The following is a 26,392-nucleotide window of genomic DNA, read 5'->3' on the forward strand; positions in this document are numbered from 1 at the left end:
AAAGAAAGGAGTAAACCGTAGTACTGAAGTTGGATGTGTTACATGTCACCAAAATGTCGAGGAATCGGAACCATACCAGGAAGTTTAAAGTTTCAAATAATTTTGATTCATAATAATGCATATAGATATTAGGATGGGTCTAAGAGGGCTTCCCATCTCTACTCTCTCAGTTTGCTTGTAATACTTACGTTTTCTTCATTGTAATTAATGTTCGGTTGGAGGATTATGTTATTCAAATTTGATAAATATTCAGTACTAGGTACCGGCTTTTTTTCCACAGTGCGAGGAACATATATATATCTATGCAGATTCTATATTATTTAATTTTATTTAAAAATAATACAGGGCGATATTATTTGGTAGCAACAATTTGAAAAGAGATACACTAGTTATAGTGAACCAAAAAGTAGTAGAACTTTCTTCTTCGCGATGGACGGCTAACAGAAGGATTCTGTTACATGAACTCAAAAATCAAATCATTTGGCTTTTAATTTAACAAACACCTTTATCGAAACAACATAGTTTATTACTATTACAAAGAATTTAAAATGATTGGAAGGAGATTGATTACGGATACGGTAAGCATTTCATTTCTGCTTCCGTTTTTTATTGACACTACTGTCTCTCTATTTTTAATTCACGATCGTTTTTTCTGATGTTGCCATTCCGGAAAAGCACTTTCTTTTCTTTTATTTATAATCGATGATTTTTACAAAAAGCAAAATCCAATTTCGAGATTAACAGCTTCTTTTGGGCTAAAAAATCGTTGAATACCTTTTCTTTATCATGCAGGTAATTTTTTTTATAGAATGTTATAAAAGTTGATACAAAATACATAAAAATTAAAATTTAAAATTTAACGCAAAGTGAAAATGAAAAGAAACCTGAATTTGTTAATTTAAGAATTGAACGAAGTGAAAACACTATTAAATAATGACATTAATCCTTTTTAATAAGATAATGATTTTTAAAGAAAAAAAGATGATGTATTTTACAACTTTTCATGCTGTTTCAATTATATTTAAAATTAGATGTATTATTAAAAATAATCATCCTAATTATCAGATAATTCCTATATTTTAAACTGAAGCGATATAAATTACATAATATCTCTGTGAAAGATTCTGAGGTTTTACTGACTTGCTAACGGCTAAAATCTTTTCAATTTGCATTTCTTTTATCGATTCGCTTCCTTCAAATTAATTGATCACAATTATCGCGAGCGTATCGTATAGGGTTCTGTTTAGTTATTTTAATCTGTAAGCCATTCCTGAACTCTCTTATTTTTCCTCGCATTTCCTCGGCAGGATGCGAATTGTGTAGGTGAACGAGAGCATTTAATCTGTTGAAATGAAAAGGTTAGACAAAGCGCAATTTCGCTAGTGAAGCTCATGTTTGGTATTTTGCCCTCCAGCTGCTAATCTTAGTAACGGTTATGCATTCTCGCCGTCTAGTCTATATCACTGGTGTAGGTTTTTGAGTCAACCTGTTAAATTTAATTGATTTGTGCAGTCTAGCACTACATCTTTAAATTTATTGTTATCATTTAAGCATTCACCGTAAGTGGTTGGCGTTTTGTGTAAGCACGTAAGTCCGCGCCTTCTGTTATACAGTTTGTGAAAAATAAAGGGTCTTTTACACTCTATTCCTGTTGTGTTCATCTTCACGTCTGTGAGAGAAGTCAGATCTTGTTACCACTTCATGCTTGCAAAACATACTAGATTTCCCAATCTTACATTGTATATTTCTTAATTGGAGTATTTTAACCTTAGCAGGTAGGTACAAGGCGAAATTGCAATGGACAGAGCACCAGAGTGGCCTGTACCCTTGAGTGAAGCCTCGCTTATCATTATTAGCTATCAAAGCCAGTTTAGAATATGTGAAATGTGAGCTATAACAATAGTTGGAAACCCTATCTCACACCCTGACGCTATGCTGATGTATGCAAATTGTCAGCAGAAAGAACACGAAACAGAAAGTTAAACGTTCAAATGAGTTCTGCAACTAAATAGCCTATCCCTAAGAAAGCTAAGAAACAAAAATTTTAAAAACTTTCAAATTTTAAAAAATAACATAAAATGGATGAAAACTGAAAAATGAAATAAAATACAATAAAAATGTTTTTTTAAACAATAAGGTATTATTAAAATCGATGCGATAATTAACGCACTAAAAGGGAAAATTAATTTATCATAGAGTTTAATCAGGATAGTAGTAAGTGTCCGCCCTCAGCCAGCGGATGTGAGGTCATAGTGAGCGTGGTCGCAGCCATCTTGTATCATGCGACACCCGGAAATGACGTCGCCATCGTGGGGTTTTCCAAAAATAACATAGACGTCTATGAATGACGTCATATACAATAGTTTTATTTTTTTTATAGCTTTAATTTTGTGGCAATGATATCTTGAATTACGTGTTTGAGATGATAATAGTTTTAGTTAATTTTTCTATATTAAATTTAGTTATTTAATTTGTCATTATTTTTAGCTACTTAATGCGTAATTATTTTTAATTAAAATTTAACTGTAATTATTTTATTTATTTTATTTTTTAAATTTATAACTGTAAAAATTTAGTTTCCGAAACTGGGTGTAATAATAATGTCATAGCAAGTATTTTACTTGAAGTTGAAATGAAAAAACGAATATCGTGATTTCGCAATTAAGTGCGCCAACATGGCAAACTCAGAAGCAATATTTCGGCAAGAAATGCTTTTTTCTCCTTTCTGCCTAACTGCAGCACATTTTTTCCCCAAAAAAACTTCAGTTAATATTTTTTATCATGTTTTAAAAGATGGGGAAAAGTTTGTTTTATAATCTTGGAAAATTTGAAAATTTTTTATCTAATGCATTTTTAGATATTGAAATTTATAAATAATAAGTATCACATTGTCTAAAAAATCAAGCGATTTTCAAAATGCCTTGAAAAATTCAGAAATTAAGTTACAGTTTTCATAAAAGTTTCATTGCAAACTTATTTTTACACTCTATTCGGTGGTTCAAACAATAAACTTCTGATACGCTTAAAGTTTGTTCGTTAAAGGAAGACATGTGTGAAAAATCATTTAATTGTTAAATAAAAAATTTAATTTTAAAATTTGAATTTTCTAAATTGAATTTTGAGAACATCGCTTCGTCACATGAATGCCATCGAAAAATAGAGTATCGATAGCTTTTCGAGAAGTAGTTTATAAATCGAAGACAAAATTTCATTCAAAGTAAAACACCATGAGTGAACTAAATAAATGTTATCAAATAAGTGATAAACGACGGTTCTGAACCGCAATGTTACAAGAACGAAATAAATCCACGAGAAATAATGAACATTTTCGTGATGTGAGAGAAATTTTGGGTTCATTAAAGGGGTAAAAACGAAGAACTAGATTAGACAAATTCTGATCTGCTGCTCGTATCTTTGACCATGTAAGCAGATTATAATGCTTTAACCATCACCTGCGCTCTAGTTGAATTAATTATTGTAACTCAGTGAATTATCTTGAAGCTACTAGCTTAGAACAAGGGGGATTTAAATGATTTATTTAAAGCAGTGTTCTAGGTGAAAGCTTTAAATAATAGGTGTTTCTCTTCCGAGTCTGAAATGAAAACATTACTTCACTGTAAATAAATTAATTATTCTTTCTGTTGTAGTTTTCAAGTATCAAACTTTTTTTTGTGTTATTTCTTGTACTTTCAAGTTTGTATTAAAAATATTTACAATTCTTTATTATTTTTATAAATTAAGTTTTAATTTTATTGGAAAATATCTACGAGAGTAAAGGTTTAATTTTATTGAAATTTACATGCGAGATTACTCTCCAACGGCAAGTGACAGTTGAAACTTTTCTTTTCGTTGTCTGATTATGGCAAAGCAAAAAAAGGGCTGTCCGCTTATGGGAAGAGATGCTTTCGTGGAAGATTTTCTAAGAAAAACTGAATCGTATCTACATTACACATACCTAAAACAACGAAAGCTCCCATGCAGCCCACCCAATCGCCTGGAATCGGACCCAGGTCGAACTACAAGCGTTGAGCAAATTTACCACTCGGCCATTGGTGAACCTTATAGTTTAAAGAAAAAATAGTAATTGAATCCAGGCCTTTCAAATCAAACTCGCTCTCTCTTTTATGAAATCAAAACAATATTTCTGTACATTCTACTATTCGATAACAGCTAACAGCGCCATCGGTAACTGTTAAAGAAAATTCATATCTAGCAGAAATTCAGAAATAGAGAAACCTCTGACATAAACGGATATGGGGACACGTACGCCGCAGTCCCTTGCCCGAAATCCTTAATTACTTTTTAAAATGTGGGAAAAAATAAGTTACTTCTTAAGATTAGGGGTCATTAAAATTTTCATGTAAAGAAAGCCTCCAAACCCACCGTTAATCTCTGATGGATTTTGAAAAGTTCAGATATGGAACCAAGAACATAAATATGCCTATCAGTAATGGGGCCGCTCCAATGGCAGAGCTGTTAAAATTGCTGAATGTTGGTAGTTCGATCCGGCTTCGAACCCAGGAGAGTGGACTAGCTGCATAGTTGAGTTTTGTGGTTTGTTTCATATGTAACGCGTAGACAAGTCAGTTTTCCTTAGAATGTCCTTTATGAAGGCATCCTTCCCCGTAGGCAGATTACCCTTCCATGCTTTGTCTAGTTCAAGTAACCTAAACTAACCTATTGGTAATGGGCTAACATGAAAACTTAAGCTACTCAGAATTTTTTTTTTCTTTTTTACTAAACGAAACACAATTTCAAAAGAAATCCGATATATATAGAGGATCTTTAAGGACAAAACGACGAATTAGAGATGAAATGATTTTAATATTTAATATTAGGATACATAACTGAAATCTATGCGAATTTTGAAAAATTTTATAACTCATGTAACTTTACAATTAATTTTACAATTTATTACCAGTTTTATAATAATGTAAAGAAATGAGAAAGAAATGGCAACTGAAATTATTATGGTTGTTTTAAAAATAATGTTTATTTAATGTGATGATACGTGAAGCGGAGTTTTATAAACCTAGAAGTAATATACATATGAAGCAACTTTAAGTGGCTTTATGAGTTAAAGAGACCATAAAAATGTATATTCAAAGCATATAAAGCAAGAAGAAGGAAATAAAAAGTTATTTCTCGCTTAGTAATGAAAGGAGGCTATGTATGGAATCAAAGTCGAATTCCGAGGTACTGAAGTATCAAGATTAGATTCATCAAGTTATTAAAATGTCAACAGAATAACAATTCATTAAAAGAATATGTCTCAAACGTGAGCTGTATATAGAGAGATTACTGAAATTATTATTAATCCTGCCTTTCAATTAACTTTTTTCAAGGATTTTTATTAAAGATTACCTCGTTATCGCAATTTCCGTAGTTACAGACTTTTTATGTTGACACGGATAACAAAAGCAAAATTTCTTTTATAATTAAATTTTGCACTTATATTTTGTTATTGTTAGCTCTGCTATAAAAGAAGAAATCAGGATTTGGTCATTAAAAGTTTTCTAGAAAATGTAACTACGTTAGTTTTTTATTTGTGAATTATTTTTTATTGTGCTGCATATAATTCCATACTTTCATTATTGATAATGTCATAGCTTAATTATTTCATAGCTTTATGATTCATTATTAACGTAAACTGAATATTTCTTCCACTACCATTATCTAAAATTAAGTTCTTAATTCAATTGACAATGACTTATTTAACATTTCAGATTAAATTTTAAACAGATTTCTAAGCAATTTCAGCACAAATTTAAACTTTACTTCGTGAAAGAAAATATTCATTTCTCCAAAATTCATTCAGGGGCCTTTATTTTTCGCACTCCCCGTTTCTTAGACGTCGTATTTTGACATGAAATGGATTTCTTTGTCATTTTAAACTAAAATGAAAAAAAAAGTTTCATTTAAAAAAAGAGTGGAAATGGACCTTTTTTTGCTGAAAATCTGTTGTTTTGAAACTTAGTATCTGCTTAGTGCTCAGCCTTCATTAAGAATGATTGCAAAACTCAGAAATACCAGAGAAAATCTTTATCAGTTCTTCTTAATGTAAGGAAGCATGGTTTTATAAGGCAAACGAAAACACATAAGATTAAGATATTCCGAATGGATTTCATTCTTTATTTTTATATTTTCAGACAATTTACTTCTTTTCGTTTCTGGTAGGTTAAGTTGTTCAAGCGCTTCAAGTTCATCTTAAATAAGGTTTAGAGGCATATGGTAAAACAAATTAGATATGATTTTTAAATTTACTTCCTTTTTATACATTTATATATTTATTTATTTATGTTTCGGATTAAGTAGAATGAATACAAGGTGCACTCAAAATTATTGAAATTCCTTTATACAATATCATTAACATAACGCTATGTTAGAAATATCCTCCGAGTTCTAAACAGTGACTCCGGCAATTTTTCTAACAACTGGAAATATTTGACAAAATTATCTTTTGTAACTAGTATCGTCTGCAGGTTTTTAAGCTTTCTTATGGTATGAAACAATTTCCAGCTGAATTTCAAATAAAAAAAATCAAGCAGCAAAATGCTAAATCTTGTGAAGTAAGGCCGGGAGAAGCTGCCATACTTTTCGATCCAAAAACATGATTCTTAGTAAACGAAGTATGAGTAGAACTGCATTATGAGGAATCTCCTCCTTTCAGTGTTACTTTGAATAGTTTAAATCATTTGCAAGTTATTAATTTATACTGAGATTCATTTAAACCGAATCAGTATTAGTGAAAACTGGAGGTTTCAGAAAACAAAAATTTCGTAGCAATTTTACGTGCTTTTACAGCGCTTTTTCAAACTTCCTAATCAAATTTAATGCGTGCGTGGCAGTTATGATGGTGGATTTTTCTGACCAGTGAGCGATTCGGTAGCGTGATTTGGAATTTTAAAAGTGAAAGAGGAAAGATGATTGTGCTTAATCCAATCAAAAAGCGAAATTCTATAACTGTAGACAATTTTAGAATTCTTCGTAATGACATTTTGCAACTTTGTTTTCCAAATGTCAACACCTGAGGATATTTTATGCTCGGCAAACAAGCTTGGGCAGGGAGATAACTAATAAAAAAATTGCCTTTTAATCAATATATCTTAAAAAATTCTTTTACGAAAGTTATATTGATTTGCGCCAGCTATATCTAAATGAAATTATCCAACTTCAGAATCATTTCATTGTAAAATTGCCACTTATACATAAGGTGTACAGTGGGTCATTCCGTCGCTCTCTCGCTTTTTTTTAATAAATATAATTCTTTTCCATGTAAAAGTACGTTTTTTTAGGCTAGAAGAATTTAATAGTTGACTGCAAAAGAATTAGGAATCTAAAAAAGCCGTAAAACATTTCTTTCTATTATCTTATGTACAAGTTTTATAAAACTACTATTTCTTTCCTTGAAATCCGTTTCTTACCCATGTAAAACTGTTCTTGTTTAGGAAATACAGTCTTAAGTAAGAAAAAAAGAACAATTTTATTACTAAGAAAAAAGAAACTCCTTTCACTGACCTTTTTATTTTAGCCATTGTATATCCTTGCGCGAGATAAAAGCTATCCATCATGTGTGGCTGCCAAGAATTACTTCTCTTGCCTTTTTCTTCAAAATTTCTATAAAGCTCTCTGCCGTTTTCTCAAGAAACTAGTCAGCTTCCATGGAATGGAAGCATAGCTCTGAATCGCCTATTAGAATCATAAAAAGGAAGCATTTAGAAAGTAAAATTTTCTCTTTAGTAAATGACATACACATGATTTATTAGAGCAAAGTTGGCATTATCTAACTACTTGAGAAGAGGTTCCTTCGTGGAGAAATTTCTAAGAAACACTGACATATTACGCATGGAAAATCTGCAAAATATATCATGCATATGTATAAATTCTTTCATTTGAGAAAACTGAAATTGACGGAAATGGAAATTTCTCCTGAGAAACATATCAGAATTTGATGATTTTAACAGGCTATCAGTAATCAATAGGATATGACAGCTAAACTCTGGAAGTTCGTCCTGTTCCAAAAGGAAAGGTTACCGACAAACGGAATGATCGAGTGCAGTTTTCTTGATTTTCTTATATGTGAACTGAATTCGATCTAGTTTTCCTTAAAATTTAGGAGTGAAATCGTTTTTTTTTGAAAGGCAGACAGCAGTAGACCTTTTTTGCAGTAATACTTAATGAACTAATTAAATGAATTTATTCATTCAAACAACGGGTGCCAGGACTTTCAGGCCAGTTTTGTTTGACGTAAAAATCCCTTGTTTTTCATTTAATATAGCTTTAAGGCATTTGGCTTTCTCTGTGTTTTTATTCTGTAATTATTTGCAATATATATATATATATACATGTAATTTTTAAAACCTACAACAACAACCCACGATGTTTGATTTTCATAATCAATCCACTCATAACTCCTCAATTTCTAAAATTTTCTATGTTGACAAAAATAATATTAATAAAATAATTAAACTCGACGTTTTGCTTTAATTTTCATATTTTCTGAATGGAGTTAATAATCATTCATCATGAATTTTATTGACTGCATGCTATTCTTTATTTGCTTAATACTTCCGCCTAATGCTGTAGTCGAGAAGTTATTTTGTCTTGTGCTTATAATTAATTAAAATGAAAGCGGGCAATCAAATGAATCTGCATTTTTTAGTAGTTATATGCGACTGTGTAGAAATATTACACGCAAATTAAATCTATAAGGATTCCACGACGACATAAAAAATGGTAAAAGTATTTTTATTTCATCTGAATTTTCTTAAGGTTATTAACAGAAACATTGGTGGGAAAGCAATTCTAAAAAAGATTTGAAAATGATTTAAAAAAAAAACAATTTTCACTTGACAAGGTACGTGGTGCATATTCAACTTATTTTGTTATTAGTGATAGTGATAACCTATAACTAAAGATCTGCTTTTAGTATGCAGAGTATTACTGTTGTTACTTGGATCTAAGTTAAAATTTGAATCTCACATTTCTTCCATCTGCTGTTATGAGAGATTTGGTTAATCAGATTGAAACCTCTATCAGCACAACAGAACCAATTAACAAACAAACAAAACAAAATATAAAAACAATTTTTGATTTCTTATTTTAATCCAAATTCTTTTAACAATAATCAAGTACCGTTGCAAACAATAGCATCCAGATTCAGTGTAAGAAAACATATATAATTCTAAAGGTGCAACATGATAGACTAATAATTAAGGTAACCTAAATGTGCCAATAATTATATTTTATATTTTCTAGATTCACAATAAACATAAATTGGCAATATCTGCTACATTAAATTCTTTAGAAAGGTATATGATCACAATAATGTAGAGTTTTAGGTAGGATCTACTAAGTCAAGACTCTATATGTAGACTTAAGCGAATTATTGCCATGTACAAATAAAAAACAGAAACGTAAGAAGGGTGTACAAGATCCTTTTATTGAACTCAGTATAGTTGAATAGGAACTGCTGCTTAAGCTAACATTTATGGAGTAACTCAAAATTAAGAAATTTCAAATTAAACTGAGTTAAATCTTAAGATAGACCAAAGGCTACACATAAATAAAATTATTGCTCGCAATTTGGTTCAAACCTATACCGGCGCGAAAAACACTATTGGCATGAACAAAGAAACGCCGAAGACAGACTCTTAACATAAAACAGCAGCTAGCAAGTGGGCCTTCAGTAGGCGGAGCATGCTGTAACTAAATAATCTAGAGCCCATTTGGCCCACCAGCGGCCGAGCGGTAAAGTCGCTGAACACTGGTAGTTCGGTCCGAGGTTCGAATCCCGCGAACGGGCTGGCTGCATGGGCGTTTTCGTGGTTTTCCCCATGTGTAACGTGTATACGAGCCAGTTCCCCTTAGAAAGTCCTCCACGAAGGCATCCCTTCCCTTAGGCAGATAGCCCTCGAGGCTTTGCCATAATCACACACACACACACTAGAGCCCATTTAAATATTACCTGTTTCTAACTCATTTAAATACTGCATTCTGGTAGATTAAAATTAGCATTCTGGCAGGAAAGCGGAGAGAGAGAAGTGATAGTAAAGCTGCGTAACATAAAATAACTGGTTAATTAAAATAAATAAATACTTTATAGTGAAGAGTATTCAGACAAAGAATTTACCCCAAACTAGGAACCAAATACTCTGTACAAACATAGGAAAATACATTCTAAAATTTATATAATCATCAAAATCTCTAAGGAAGAAAAAAATTAAAATAACGTCTTTCTAACATATATTTGCATCTAATTCTAGCAACAGAGCACATTTGTAATCATCGACATGCTTAAAAAAGATCTACATAATTATGTCAACATGTTAAGAAAAAGTGAAGAGTACTTAAAAATAGTATCCTCGTAGCAAATTTAGTCTTAGAATAAATGCTATAAATTCATAATTCGGAAAGAATTCGTATGAAAAGCAATAAAAAGGAGGAAGTATTTGTAAATATTTGGAATAGCATCCTATAAATACTATGTGTCGACTTGAGGAAATTATTTACATTTCTAGAGGGTAAATTTCTTTAACATTCGTCACAGTAACTAGGACAGTTCAGAAAATAATTTTACTCAAATCTCAGTATGTGATGTAAATTTACGAAATAAGATTTCTTTTTGCAACGTGTCCTGAATTCCAGTCAAATCAGTTCCAGCTAAAGTAGCTGCGTGTCATTTTCGAGACTTTCGAGTGTTTTAAGTCGCTGTCCGACTCATACAGTCAGTCGGACAGCGACTTAAAGCGCATATCTGAAGTAAGTGAAAATTTAAATTACGACAAAAGTCTAGAATGCTTTGAGAGGTTTATTTGATTTAGTAATTAAAATTGTGAATTTTTAGCAGTTCCTAATTTACACCTGTGTATTTGTTCACACGTTAGCGAAAATTAAACTTTTGCGTGGTGCGTTACCTTTTAAGTTAGACAACAGATTGTGGTTTAATTAAAAGCTTTATAAGGTATTTCTTCCGCCCTCTTAGCGTACCTTCGTAGTGTAGTGGTCAGCACGCCTGGCGGGTATTCCAGAGGTCCGTGGTTCGATTCCCGGCGAAGGTGTTGCTCACTTTTCATCTTTCATGCTTTCAAAAAAAAATCCTAATGTCTCTACAGTGGTGCCGGAGCTAAAATAGTGGTGGATGAGGATTTTCCACAAATAGGATTTGGCGACTGGGTCCCTAAAAACTCCAGTCGTCCTTTAAAAAGGGGTAGTATATCCTCCCGCCTTTTTAGCATGCCTTCGTAGTGCAGTGGTCAGCACATTGGGCGCATATTCCAGAGGTCCGTGGTTCGATTCCCGGCGATTGCGTTGCTCATTTTTCATATTTCGTGCTTCCAAAAAATCCTAATGTCTCTACACCTTAGTTGTTATTAATTTAGTTGTTTTGTAACTTTTTATTTTTGAATGAGCAATAACTCACCTTAACACTTGTCTAGCATAAGTTATATTCAAGTCATCCCGAGAAGTAAAATTTAAGTTAAGGTTTACACACTTAACTATCTGATTCTACGTAACTATTCTAATTTTTATTTAAATTCTCTTTATAATTTACAAACAGTTGAAATACATTTCCCGTCGGAGAAAGCGTAAAAAATGTTCGTTCACCGTAAAACTGTTCGCTATATTCGAAGAGAAACTGATAACTTGAAGCTTTTGAAAGGTCTGATCGAAATATCCATTGAGAAAAAAATCCATGTTTTATCTAACATAGAAGCTTCCAACATAGAAACATAGAAACTAAGTCGTTTAGTTATCCCTGTGTCCTCGAATTCCAGTTCGCTTGAATAAAGTTTAAGCGATTAATTTAAGATATTTCGAGCTCGGAGTTTTGATTTCATATTACATATATCGCTAGCTGATTCTGAGCCTCTTTTCTAAAAATTACTTACGATTTCTTTGTCATCAATCAACAGGCGCGGAATTGGAGATTTTAATTTATTCTAATTCTATACTGCGCTTCTTTCATTTTAATTAAATACAATTTTGCCACTGGTTTAAAACAATAATGCCAAAGCTATTCGCGAAAGTTATGGAAAAAATTCTATCTGTTTAATAAATTTCCATCAAATTGTTATTCATGTCCTTCTTTGCTAATTTAAGTGTGAATTATATAATGTTAAAACTTTCAGTTTTGCAATTTACTGAAGCTTTTATGTTTTCATTCAATTACAAAGAAATGTTATTCTTGTAGCACAAGCACTGATCTTTATGTTTATTTGTCACAGCAAATACAGCACATATTACGAGGATTAATATAACAAATGCGAATGGTAAAAAATGAACTTTAAAAACAATTTATAAGCTGTTTCGAAATAATTCGGAAATACATGAACGAATTTCAATTACAAAAGATAATAAGAGATATTTATTTTATATATTGCTTCCAATAAAAGAACATGCGTTTCTCATCTTTCTTAATTACCATTATTCTTATGATTAACGTCTCTCAGTCTCTCCTTCAAATAACATATTCTGTTTACTTTTGACAAATTAAGACTTGCTGGGAAAGCAAATAATTTATTACGGCCAAATGTTGTTTTCCTTCGATTTCACGCTATTTTGCGTTTTTAACAAAGTTTTCATTCGCTTTGAATGCATCTATTTTCGTAAAATAATATTCAGTTTTGAATTAGGTTACTCTTTTCGAGTGAGTCAACAGCTTTAAAAACATTTCTAAACTAATAATTCTAGTGCAACCTTATTACTTTTGCATTTTTCTAAGTTAAAAATAACTTATGCTGACAAGTTAGATTTTCAGTTCTCTTTGCAAGTCTTGTAATGTAACCACACCGTTTTGCTTTAGGGATATATAAATGAAGTAGTAAATAGAAGAAAGAAAAGACGACGATGATAATAATTTTTTACTAACTTCGACTATTATTATGCTAAGCTTATATAATAACTCTCTAGACTTTCCTATGTACGGTAATTTATCGACCAGGAAGTATTTGAACTAAATTCTTATATGGAAGACTAATGCAGAAGAAAAAAATGAAACGTAGATGCTATTAAAAACTATTTTTTAAAACTAAATTGGAAATTATTCTTTACTACTTGCAAGGATTAGATTGCTTTATACTAGTTATTCTTAAACTGTGGTTTGCTTATTCTTGGAGAACAATGAGCTAATAGTCAAGGATCCGTAAGTCTTATTTATTTTAAACGAAAATTTAGTTTGTTATCTAATGAAAACGGTGTAAAATATTATGCAATTTAATGTTAGAGAGCTGACAAGACGCTTATCATATGAAAGGGGTCTACAACGCTTGATTAAAATCAGCTGCTTTCAATTTTAAAGCATTCAGACATGAGACAGAGACACCGGTTAAATTTTTAATTAGACATCTGCTAACGAGATGTTTTCTATTAAGTATTATAAGTAATAAATTAAATTTGCTGATATACTCGTACTATTAATCCGCTGTCTCAGTTCATCGAAGAACGTAATAAAGATTCTTTCAACTGAGTACTTCTAGTTTCTAACTGTAGCACGTTGAAGACCGCTATTTCTAACCAAAATGCTGATTAACACGTTCACGCCGGCGCGGGCCAATGGTGGCCCTCACTAGTCTTTCTTATCGGGCGGCGCGTGCCACCGATGGTACGCATTCGATTGTGTTATTAGACGCTGAATATTAAAATAATGAAAAATTGACGTTTAATTATTATAAAAACTTTTTTAATAACAATTATAATTAATAACCATTAGCAAACGTACAACTCGTATACGGGTTTGAATGGGCAATAATCGCGCGCCGCCAGATGAAACGCGGCAAAAATTCAAGCGCTGACTCGCGGCGAAGAACACAATTGGCCCCGGTGCGAACGTGTCAAATTACGTTTTCATGGAGCGGATTCAGATGTAATGGGAAAGCAAAGATTAGTAGCATTAGCAAAACTAGTTAACGTAGCTTAAAATTTGTAGAAAATGATTTGATTGTGATTAACTGCAATTTTATTGCATAAATTAAGTTTCGTTTTTCTGCTGGTTGATTTGGTGCTTTTTCTGAGATAGAGAAAGCTGTTAAAGTATCATATAGTGCACTTTTATATCATAGTAGTTGATATAAAAGTGCTAAGAAAGGTTTTGCAAGAATATTTTGGTTAAATTCAAAATTACCTTAATCACAAGATGATTGATAGGATGTGAGCCAAATAAGACAATGCTTAAAGGTTTTTAAATAGTTTAATGATATTAATGTAAATAGAGCGATCTGGAAGTTAGGCTTAGTTTTCTAATTGAAAGTAATAGTTTTAGTAAATTTACTTTAATTTTTCAACTATAAGTTGAGGTTAAAATGAACTTAAGATTTTTGTTTTATAAAATACTGCTGATTATCCCAAGGAAGGGTTAGCCCAGAAGGGATATTAGTCTCATAACGGTATTTTTGTGATGGTTCACTCTAAACGGCGAATCACTTTTTAAACTGTTGTTACCAAATATTATCGCTCTGTACTATATTTAAAGAAATTAAATATTGAAGAATCTGCATGAATGGATGTATGTTTCTCTCACTGTGAAAAAACGACGGTACCTAGAGCCATCAAATTTTGAATAATGTAATCCTTCACCCGAACCTGGAAGCCCGAATTTTGAATTTCGAATTTGTTTGATTATCTATTGTATATTTTGTAAACCTGTAACGAATTTTGGATTAATAATCTCAACGATTTCAAAGCGAGCAATGGCAACACTCTACGAAAAAAAAAACATTTTTTGTTCCAGGGCACGAGAATGTCTATCGGAAATTCTAAAGATATGCTGTTTTTAAATATTTTGGAATATTGCTGCTGAACTGAATTTTGTATGGTTTAAGTGCCAGGAACATAGTATTTAATAAAACTAAAGTATCATACAAAATGTCGAAGAAACGCCGCTTTGGACGTAATATAAAATGAAACTTTTACGATTTTATTATTATTATTTATTTTTTCTGATTTTTATCTTGTTATTTGAAGCTGTAAGACGTTAATGAAAAATTTAGCGTAGCAAAAATGCAGGTTCTTACATACTTGTACCATAATGTTTAATTTATAGCCTTGTTAAGCATGGAAGGGAATGAGATTACCACTCCTGCAGATGAACAAAATGATTCAGCTGAAAAAGGAGTTACCAAGCAGTTTGAAGAGGTAAGCGCTGTAATTAGTTTATTTAAACGCACATTTTGCCTATTACAAACTTTCCATATCTTTTTAATACCAAACCAAATACGATAATCCCTTCTATACAATTGCAAAGTGATGTTAAATTACAGAATAAATATAAGAATGATACGGTATGTGCTAGCTCAAATATCCTTTTCCTGCATCAGCCTTACGTTATGATGCTAATGTCAAACAAAGTTAACTTAAGGAATTTTGTTACTGTATTATATGCCATATTATGATTTTTCTAATGAGAGCTTTAATTTTATTACGTATAGCCCTAACGATGCATTCAGATGACGTTAACTAATATCTTCTGCGAAGATCAAACAGTCTACAAATGGTGGAGAATATCACACACGGCAAACATTGTACGAGGCTATTTGAATGTACACTTACATGGGAAAATACACTCTAACCATTATTATGAGTTAGTGTAATCGATATATGCTGTGACGGCTTCAGCATTTGAATCATTGCTATTATTATCTCCTGGGCATTCCTGCTTAAAAGATTACACAGGAATAACCAAATCGACTGATGAATTGATAAATAATATTAGACATGCTGTAGAGATTATCGCTGAAGAAATATTATTTGATGTAATGAAAACGTTGACTGTTGAGATCTGACATGATCAGTAACTTGAATTTGAATAACCCATTTTGGTACTTACAGAAAATCTCGTCGGCCACAAGAGGCGGCGCCAATCGCCTCAAACCAAAAAAGCCCATTTACTAAATACAAGAACAAACGTTCTATTCGTATTTTTCTTTCAAATTTATTATATTATCATTTATTTATATTTAAGTTTTCATTAAAAATTTCCATTAAGGAGATTAAAATTTATTATTTACGCTAGGTTTTAATTTTCGTGAGAAAATATAAGTCTCGAGAAATACTTTTTTTTCGCTATTCAACAGCATGCTCTTCTGTAGTAGGCAGGTCCCAAGTTTTATAAATTTGTTTTCGAAAATACATGATAGAAGTAAAAAAATAGCGTCTTTACTCAAGAATAATAAGTAAAACGTGTAATCAAAGTTACACCAAACCCAGCGTGTTTGAAGAAGAATTTTTTGGCGAAAAATCACGTAGTTTGACGTCTTTTCTTCAATAAGCAAAAATGGTCGACGGAATTTTCCGGAAGTACCTAAATGGTTAATATCGTTTGACACCAACGCTTCAACATTAATCTGCAAGGTCTTGAGATAAATTTTCATTTAAAGTTGAAACCATTTTTGATATTTAGAAAGGCTAAATAAAAAATTTGGAAGTGTAAATTTTCACTACGTTTATATCTTTAAAAAAAAGTGATGCCATAAACGGTCATTTAAGTTTGTACACCATCATTATTTCGGTTCACATATTTTATTGACAACCAGAGCCCACCAGCGGCAGAGCGATAAAATCGGTGGACACTGGTAGTTTAGACCTGGGTTCCATTCCAGGGGAGCGAACGGGCTACATGGGCGTTTTCGTAGTTTTCCCCATGTGTAACGTGTATACGAGCCAGTTGCTTTTAAAAAATCCTCCCTTTACAGAGATAGCTGTAGTGTGTTTTGCCGTTATCTACCAAACCAATCGCCAATTGACAAATAATGGGATTCTACAAATTGGAGAAATTTTGATTCAGAAGTTTGCACTCGGGAAGAGATTCGAATTTTATATATAGGTGGACTTAAATTTAAGATACAGTTGGGCCTTTTTTAAGGATAAATTGAAAGTACAACCTTGATGCCGTGAGCTGCAGACTTAAGCAATTTAGTCTGTAATGATACTTCACTTGCTTAAATGCATATAAAAATAAAAATAAAAGTGTCTTTAAAATAACTAAGGATTAGTAAAAGCAACCGAGAATTACCCATAGTTTGTAATTATTACTCATATTTAAACTGTACATAACATGTGTGTATTTTAATTGTAGCTTATTGAGCTCAGAAAATTATCCTAGGCTTTATAGTTCTAATTTTCGGTTTCACAGTAAAATTTCATAAATTCATAAATTAGAAAAGGCATTTAGATTAATGAAAACTAAAATAATTTCAGAAAGAAGTTACTGTAAATAAAAAAGGAATGAGAGCTTTTACAATCAGAATGGGTGGATTTAAGTTTTTAATTAGTTTTAACTCATCAATTTAATAAATATAAATTTCTGAAAATACAACTATAACAAACTAGAAATTTATTTATTTTGTGAAACAAAAGTAATGCTTTTATTTTTTTAGTAAATTTTCGAGACAATATAGTGGAAAAATAGACACATTTTGATTACGAGCGATTTAGATTAATGGAAGACTACGATGACGTATTTAGGTCAAAAAGGATTGCTGATGCGTCTGACTCTTAAAATCTTTATGGAATGACGGGAAAAAAGCTCTAAACGCAAAAAACAATTCTCCACTAATACATTTCCAGACGAGACCTAAAAAGAGAATAAGTAGATCTCAGGATAAATAGAACCACAAGAAATCCCTGAAAATTGTGCTTTAGATTTATCTTGAAAAAAAATTATAATTCGAATAAATAATCATCTCTTTTTGTGAAAAACATGCTTTCTAAAGAACTTATAAAAAATTCTAACGTTCTAAAATTGTGATGGGTGTATCAGAAACTTAGGTGAAAATTTTAAGTGGGCAATAGATTTTCAAAGAAAACAGGAACTAGCTTTACACATTTTGATAAAGTCGAAAATTGTAAAGCGTGTTTCGTGTGAAATTCCTTTCTAATAAATACAGAAAATAATTTGACAAGCAGATGTTTAAAGTGTCAGTTAAATTACCGTCTCATTAAGCAATTAAAGTAGGGCAAAGAGTTTTGAAAGGTATCTAAATAATGATGAAATCCGGAATTACTTTATAAAGTTTTATTTAATTGTCAAATCGCTTTATTATTTTGAATTTTTCATATTTCTACGCTCATCATTTTCACAAGAATGCAAATTAATTTAATGTTTAAATAAGCTTGTAATGGCTAAATTTATTAGTAAGCGTTTGGAACAATAAGTTGACCATCAATCTGTTGTAATTTAACTTGCCGGCGAAAGCTTCTGCTAGTCGTGATTGCTTCGCGAGCATTTAGAAGAGTGAGACAAAAGTTTTACTTAGGTATGCTAATTTTGTATTCTGCACAGATTCGGTATGAACGTGTGCGTTGTATAACCGTGAACTAGTGGAGTTTTTTTCTTGTTAATTTTCGATTTTTTAATAATAAATAAACAGCTTTTATTGAAATCGATGGTATAACGTCCATAGACTTTAGCACGAAGTCAGAGCTTGCTAATAAATAGCTTTTATTTTCAAATTTTTGCTTTAGTTGTTATACTTTTAGCTGCTGTCAGACGGAACGAAAAGTTGTTGAATGGCACTCTTCTACGTTTACTCAGAGCTGAAAGGAAATTTTAAAGCTATTTCACTTAACCATATAATTTTAAGACCTGCATACAAAACATCATAAAAGAAGAAGTATATGAATATAAGACCATGAGCAGTATTGATGTATTTAGCACCTAAAAAGTAAGATAAATCTGAAAACATTTTTTTCGGAATATTAAAAAAAATATGGTTTTAAATGCAAAGCTGATTAATAGATTATGGCACAGCACGGAAGGCCTATCTTCTTTAGAAGAAATATTTCCGTGGAAGAGTTTCGATTGGAAACCAGCTTTACTTTCTTATAACACATTAGGAAACCATGAAACGACATCATGCAAGCAGTCCTTCCGCTGAGAACCAAATCCGAAACAGACTACCAATGTTCATTGGTTTTGTCATACTCAACGGCCACCGTCGGACCTTAATAATTTTAGTAGAGGTATTAAACAATGGATAAAAGATAGCACAGATCATGCATTATGTATGGGTGTCTGTCTGTGTTGTAGATACAAATACTGAAACAAAACATACAAAAAATAAATAAAAATCTGAAAGGTTTCAGATTTTATGTAACGTCCAAAAGGGCGTTTTTTGAACAGTTTGTCTGTTACCTTTATTTATTAAATATCACGTTCTTCGCACTTAAACCATAAAATTCAGTTCAAGGGCAATATCGAAAAATAGTTTTAAATTGAGCATATCTTTAGAATTTCCGATACGCAGTCTCACGCGCCGGAGATAAAAATGTCTTTTTCTGTACAATGTTGACATTGCGCGATTTGAAATCCTTGAGTTTGTGTTTATCAAAAATTAGTTTTCAAATTAGTTTATCAAAAATGTTTTACATAATATGAAATCGATAATAAAACAAAGTCCAAATTTCAAATTTGGGCTTTCATATGCCCATATTCGCAGTAGGATTACGTCATTTAAAATTCGATGGCTCTATGTACCGTTGTTTTATCACAATATTTCCAATACATACATTTATGCAGATTTTTCATTCTTTAATTTCTTCAAATATAATGCAGGACTCTAACATTTAGTGGCAACAGTTTGAAAAGTGAAACGGACATTTATAGTGAATCAACGCAAAACTAAAACAATAGTCCTTCAGGAAGAAAGCACCTCTGAACTAATAATTATATCTTCGTTAATGTTGGTGAAGGATTATAACCGCCAGAGGGCTAGTGTCGAAATTTTTGCGAGTTCTTCATAATTATTTAATAGAATCGAAAATGAGACATATAGTTTTATGATGAAACAAAGTTACAAGTAATTTAAACAAATAACACTGTTTGGATGCGAGATTTAATCTGCAGTTTTATCTTTCAAGGAAACTGTCACTGAAATTTCAAGAGAACGTCAAGAATCTGAAGAAACTCTGGAAGAACTATCACCACAAAGCGAAATCTTAACTGGAAAAGATGAACATGGGAACATGGGTAAGAAGCATAGCCGTTTGTCTTTTCTTTTTAATAATTCAATTTAAATATTGAAAGGATTGCGGTATTAAACAAAAGAGAAATTGTCAAAAAGCATGGTGAGCCTTGCAACTTATTTTCTGTTGGAAATTATAATTATTGTGGATTTAGTTTCTTGAAATGCTAAGTTTAGAAGACAATGTAAGTAATGCTTTTTTAAAAATTAGGTAAATATCTAATCTTTAGAATTAACTATAAGTGAAGTGTTGAAAGTATACTGAAAAGGCATCCCTTTATATTAAAAAACGGTAAACTTATCACAATTCTTCAACAAAATTAAAAGAGTGTTCTTAAACATTTATTTTTTTCCCTCTGAAAGGAAAAAAAGAAATATTTAAGAACACTTTTTTAACTTCAACTTCCTTTTTCCTTCTTCTTCCTTTTTCTTCTTCTTCCTGTCTTCTTTTTTTTCTTTCCTATAAATAAGTGCAGCCGGGAAGCTACACTTATTTGCTGAGTTATCTACAAAGTGCATTTAATTTTTAGGACTGCTGTTTATGCGAGGAAAGGCATTGCAGCAATCTGTGGTCATGATTTTTCAGAGTTATAACTATGTGGCATGAAATTAGTTTAAACACTCAATCTAACGGCTAATACACAGTGTTTTCATTTCATAACAAAATACTGCTTTCAACAACTATTTAACTGCAATTACAGAAACATTCAGAGTAAAATCCAAATCAAAGTTTGTTAAGCTACTTCTGTTAATTCAGAACATTAAAATTAAAGAGCAACACAAACTCAAACTATCACCGGTCGTTAATAAAGTATTATGTAATTAAATTTTTTTCCAAACATTTACGAAACAAAATTCTTCACCTGAGTTGAAATCACATTCAACGTAGGAAGAACGTAGGAAGTCATGCACAATAGCATTGAAAGGTTTGCATAACTCTAAGGATTCTAATTAGTAGGAATCTACTTTAAAAACCTCACTTGAGATTTGAATCAAAGACCTCCTAATTTATGCTCTTTCATTTGGGTTTCATACAATGAGTTACTGAAACTGGCATTAAGCGAGCATAGTATTTAGCACTGAGATTCGACTTATTTCTATAGACTTAAGTGACTAAGTTCGTTATTGAACACGCCATTTACAAGTCCTACTAGAATATATGGTAGGACAAGACAGATCTCATTTGAAGTACTTCATTAGTTTGTTAAATGATATATTAGTTAAGTTAGTAAATTAATAGTTATATATTATATATTAGTTTAGTAAATGATATATAACTCATAACAAAATAAAATACATTTTAATTCACGAAGTTTGATAAATAGCTCTTTTATCTAATGTTGTGTATATAATTGTTTGATCGCGTTATAAAAAACCAGGCGAATTATTTTTCTGATTTAAGAAAATCTTAATTTTATTTAATTCTGGATTATTATTTTAATGCTTTAATTTTGGGGGAAAACAGATGCTTCTAAGAATATATTTAGCTTCTATGAATATTATTTATTTTACTTTATTTAAAATTTTTGTTCAAGATTCAGTTCATTGTGAAAAGAATTGGGAAGGGAGGCGATTTTGCTAAGTCATGATTTCGCGGGTTGTTTTGTCCTTTGGAAAGTTCTAGAACAAATTTTGTTTGTGCAATTGACCTTTTGGACAGGATGTACGTGGCGGAAATGTCAGATATTGCCACTTCACCTTCGAGTAAGTCATCTTGGTTGGCGATTTGGGTGTCCGGTGTTGGCTAAGTGAAGAAGTGTGCGCATGTTTGATCAAACTATTTCGGTCATTCAGGGAAAGAAACGCAAATTTTAGTCCCAAAACGGGGGGAGGGGATAAATGAAGCCACTATGGGAGCCCGTGTATGTGAAGGAGACTAAGAAAATTCGAGTTTGAATCACTTTTTGAATGGACGTTTTGACTGAACTTTTGTCTGACGCTCAGATTTTAGACTTGTTCTTATTGTGAAGTGAGGAAAGAAAGACAGATGTAGTTCGCCTACTGGCAGTGCTTCCGGCGGGGAGCAGCAATTATGCTCCACGGCCGCGTGTTTTAGCTAAAATTTTGAGATACTGAGTGGCGATAGACTAAACTGTTGAGCGAATAATAATAAAAAATTAACAGAGACTTTGGTCTTCATCTGGATCTGCTAAAACCAGGACGATGTCCTCTGAACTTCGACTTGAAACTGAGGAAAGGAATTATGTTACCGTAGACTAATGAAAACTTGCGTCAGCAGTTTTCTTAAATACCTAGCTTAATAGTCTACGTTTGCCCTTGTTGAGCTGAGATTCTATTCTGACAGCCCTGCGGCGCAAGCTGTTCTGCTTTCCAAAACTTTCTTTTTTCCAAACTTTGGGAAAAACTTTCTTCTATGGAAACCAGTTGCAGGCGTTCTCCTCTGTTGAAATTGCTGAAGCGTCGCTTAACATTTCTTCCAAAGGATGCGGTTTTTTCGGGAATGCAACGTCTCACCCAGTCATTTCAAGGCCCTCTTCAAGTCATCTATGTTACAGATAAGTTTTTTTCCTGTGTTTTCATTTATTCCTATGAACTTCCAGAACTTTCTTTGGGACTTTATACTTCATATTGAATCTCCAATTCAATTCTAAATGCCTGAAAATTCGCTCCCTTCCTATTTCGTTCTTTACAGAGACTAAAATGGAAAATCTTAATAAATTAATTATGGTATAAAATATAATTTGTTTTTGTGATATTATCTTTAGTATAGATGTTGAATTTCAGAGGTGTACCTGAAGAAAGTAATGTGGTTTTTGACCATCCTAGAATTTACTGCAGTAGTTCTGGTTAAAGTTAAATTAAATGAGTCATAAAGGGAAGTCTGAGAATTAGTTCACATGTGTAACTGAAATAAGGAATTGAGTATTCATTACCTAGGATGTGAAATTTAATTAAAAATCTTGAGAAATCTGAATAAACTAGTATTTTAATCTGGAAACCTATTTTTCTGTTTTCTTTATATCTATTTATGTTTTTCCTTATAGTATATATTACATTTACGTCTTGTTATCCGATCCTCTCACGGCACGGTCCCGGATGCATAAAAAACACAACGCAATTTTCCCACTTGTACGATCACTAAAAATGTTGAAATTAACTAGCTATAAGAGTTTATTTTCAGTTTGCTAGTTATTTTAGTTAGTTACGGTTTCACCTGTCTGTTTCTGAGTCAGTATTACCCTTTTAGATACCGTAGCAGAAATAGAACACTAAGCTCGAAGAGTCAAGGTTATCTCTTTACATTTTCATGTATTTCGTTTGCACCTTGTGAACATTCTGACATTCCTTTTAATATCATGTTGAATAGTGAATTTTTTATTTGTATATTTACATGAAATGCAGTGCTACTACTCAACTGTAGCTGACAGTTACTGTATAAAATAGCGAAATGATAAAACAAAGATTAGAATTATAAATAAAATGTTGTTTCCTTATAATTTAACTCAAAATTATTTTTTTATTTATAACATAGTCAATATTATCAGTCATTTTATCATTTATTTAGTAGAATTTCATTTTGCTTTTTATTTTGCTCGTAGATATCACGTGGTATGAACAATATATTTAATTTAAATATGAACAATCAAATATAATTTCATTTGTAAGTTTTGATGCTCAAAACTGAACTCGAATTATAAAGAATGTTACTTGAATAAAGCATTACATTATTTATTTTCTCTGCAACTATCTATTTTATACCAAACATATAAATCGACAAAGAAGGCAGCACTTAGGAAACTTAAAAGTTAAACAAGAATGACCGATCTGAAGGGCGTATTTTATTTCCTTGGGGGTCTTTTCTAAAAGGAAATCTATTAAGAACGGTTGCTACAAGAAAAGGACTAAGATGAAAAAGGAGTAAACTCCTGGTGATTTCCAATAAGGGAAATGCATAAACGTGCAAAACATATCTAACAAATAACAACAGATGTTTACTGCACTGAAATTGCGTTTTGTAAATGAAGTTTTATCAAACGCAGTTTAATTTTTGTTAAGCTTTTCTAATTTGGAATGCTTCTAAAATCCAGTTAAAAAAACGCACTCCAAAATTAATAATAAGGTTCAAATTAAAAACCATAAATCTAATGTAGATGTCGCTTTCTGGATCAATTTTTCAGTCAGCAGAACAATGTTGAGGAAAAAAATAAAACCAAAGGGAAATTCTAGCAAATGCATTAATGTAGTTAATGTATTAATTCTTATGTAGATATTAAATTCATTATATTCATAGAAAATCATAAATAAATTACACTTGAACATCGCAAAGCGTTATGTAGTTATAAAATGTTTATGAAACCTGAATAACGTACTTGATAATGCAGATTGATTAATAATTCATTTACAATGCATATCATGTTCATGAATATTTTAACGCATACTTGTTAACTTAGTTCTTTTTCTTTCAACTTTTTCTTTGTTCTGCAGATCCACCAGAAGAATCCGAAATTAAAATCCTTGAGGCAGATGAATATTTTCTTGTTGGAGGCACATACCATTTTGAGATATTTGCAGTTCCAAAGTTAACCACTTGGAGGAGCGGACTTACATATATTCACAGTAAGCCATAAAATTAAATTCCATCTAATACTTCCGAAGTTTATATCTCTCAGAAGTACTCTGGTTACATTGTATTTAATAAAATTTTAATTCACTTGATTAAAGAAATTTGATCATCTGTTATATATAATTCTGCTTTAAGATCCAATTGCAAAAACGAAATGAAAAGAAATGTGAAACTATAAAAAATCCTTTTGTCATTCCATAAATACAATTTAAAAATAATAAATGAAAAATCATTTTTTTTGCTGGCGAACCATAACCAGAAGAAATGTCTGAAAACTAAAAAAATAACATGAAATTTTAGACGGAAAGATATATGAGACGAGGCAAAGGGAAGATTTCAATTTATTTCGATGAAGTCTAGTAATGATTTTTAAACTAATTTAATTTTCCTTAACTTGTAATCGAAAATAATATATTTATGATGAATTTTCTTTTAATTTTATAGTATACTATTATTTATCTACTTTCAGATGTTAATATTCATCATTTCTTAATTTCAATTAAAAATTTATAAAACATCTACATGAATAATTCACAAAGAAAAACGCCTTAATGCCTTAATTAGAAAAAAATAAATGAAATAATTTCGAAATTCAAAATTAAGTAAGGATAATCTATACGAAATAATTTAGTTTGAAATTATCATAACGTTAGTAGTTAAATCTAACTTTCGATGTTAGGGTTAAAGTCTGCTTTATCGAACACTGCTTCCTGATTCGGGTGATTTTTTAAAATCGTTATATTTTAAAGTCGTCTTTCATATAACGTCTTCCAAGACGTTATATGAAAGACGTCAACTCTTTTGCATTAGTTATGTAATCTAAGTGTTTGTACCTTTTATGAAGTTAAAATACTAATAGACATATGTGTATGATTTGTGTATGTACATACACACAAAACAGTTTTCCGCTGTTTCATGAAAATCACGTAACCCGGAATGTAAAATTTTTCGTAAGCCGAAATGCTTATAAGAATACGCATACAGTCATCTAAATTATAACTCATACGACGGTACTTTACGGAAATATGTATGAAAACCAACAGACAGTATGGAAACCAACAGATAAGACAGAAACCGCTCTAGAAAATGAAGAAATCTTGTCATCTACTCTGACTTATGTGAAATACTTAAAATACGATAGTGTACTTAATTATTTGAGCGTTCGTTCTCAGACTCTCCTGCATTACTTCTGCATTTTACAGTAACGTCCGGAAAGATAAGCTGAACGATATTTTTTTCTTTTCAGTTCTTTTTTTTTTCTTTTGTATTTTTTTTTTTTTTCTTTTTCAATGCACTTAATTTTTTAAACATTTTCTCTTAAATTGTCATACTTTTATTCTTTACAATAACTGTAAAAAATTTAACTGAATATTTTAATTTTTCAGTTTTTTATTATTTTATTCATTCATTTATTTTTAGTGCATTTAATTATTTCAGATTTTTTCCTCACATTGTCAAATATTTTTTCAGTTCTACAATAATTGCAAAGAAGATTAACTGAACAATATTTTCGTTATTCAGTTCTCTTTTTCTGAACGACAGCGAATATCCTTGGATTTCTTTCCTAAATGGAGGAAAATCCCGGTCTCATGACAGCTTAATGTTCCAAGAAAAAAATTAGTAAAACGTGGGATTACTTTTATCAATAACAAATGATTACTTCCACCATGATACAATTTTTAAGTATGGAACGACATTACGCATTTTAATTCCAAATACCATCAAACCTCCCTATAAAACGAACTTCAAGGGATCGAAAGTTTGATTTGCTTTATCCGTTTTGATAAGAAAAGTAAAATTATAAACACTTTCTTATCTATATCTATTTGTCTATCCAGCAAACTCTAAA

The 26,392-nt window shown here is 31.2% G+C and overlaps 1 protein-coding gene across 1 annotated transcript in view; it reads left to right on the top strand.

Annotated features, from left to right (window-relative positions):
- The window catches only part of LOC118182932 (dynein axonemal intermediate chain 7-like), a 98,986-nt gene that overhangs the window by 4,817 nt on the left and 67,777 nt on the right, over positions 1–26,392 (top strand). Inside the window, exons 2-3 of the mRNA XM_085810716.1 lie at positions 19,855–19,963; positions 24,405–24,536. Of these exons, the coding sequence (XP_085666842.1) occupies positions 19,855–19,963; positions 24,405–24,536 (241 nt within the window). The remainder of the gene's footprint in view (positions 1–19,854; positions 19,964–24,404; positions 24,537–26,392) is intronic.

Source organism: Stegodyphus dumicola, chromosome 1 (genome assembly GCF_044657685.1).
Source record: "Stegodyphus dumicola isolate Sdum_Otavi_A_Nest chromosome 1, ASM4465768v1".
Classification (NCBI taxonomy): Eukaryota; Metazoa; Arthropoda; class Arachnida; order Araneae; family Eresidae; genus Stegodyphus; species Stegodyphus dumicola.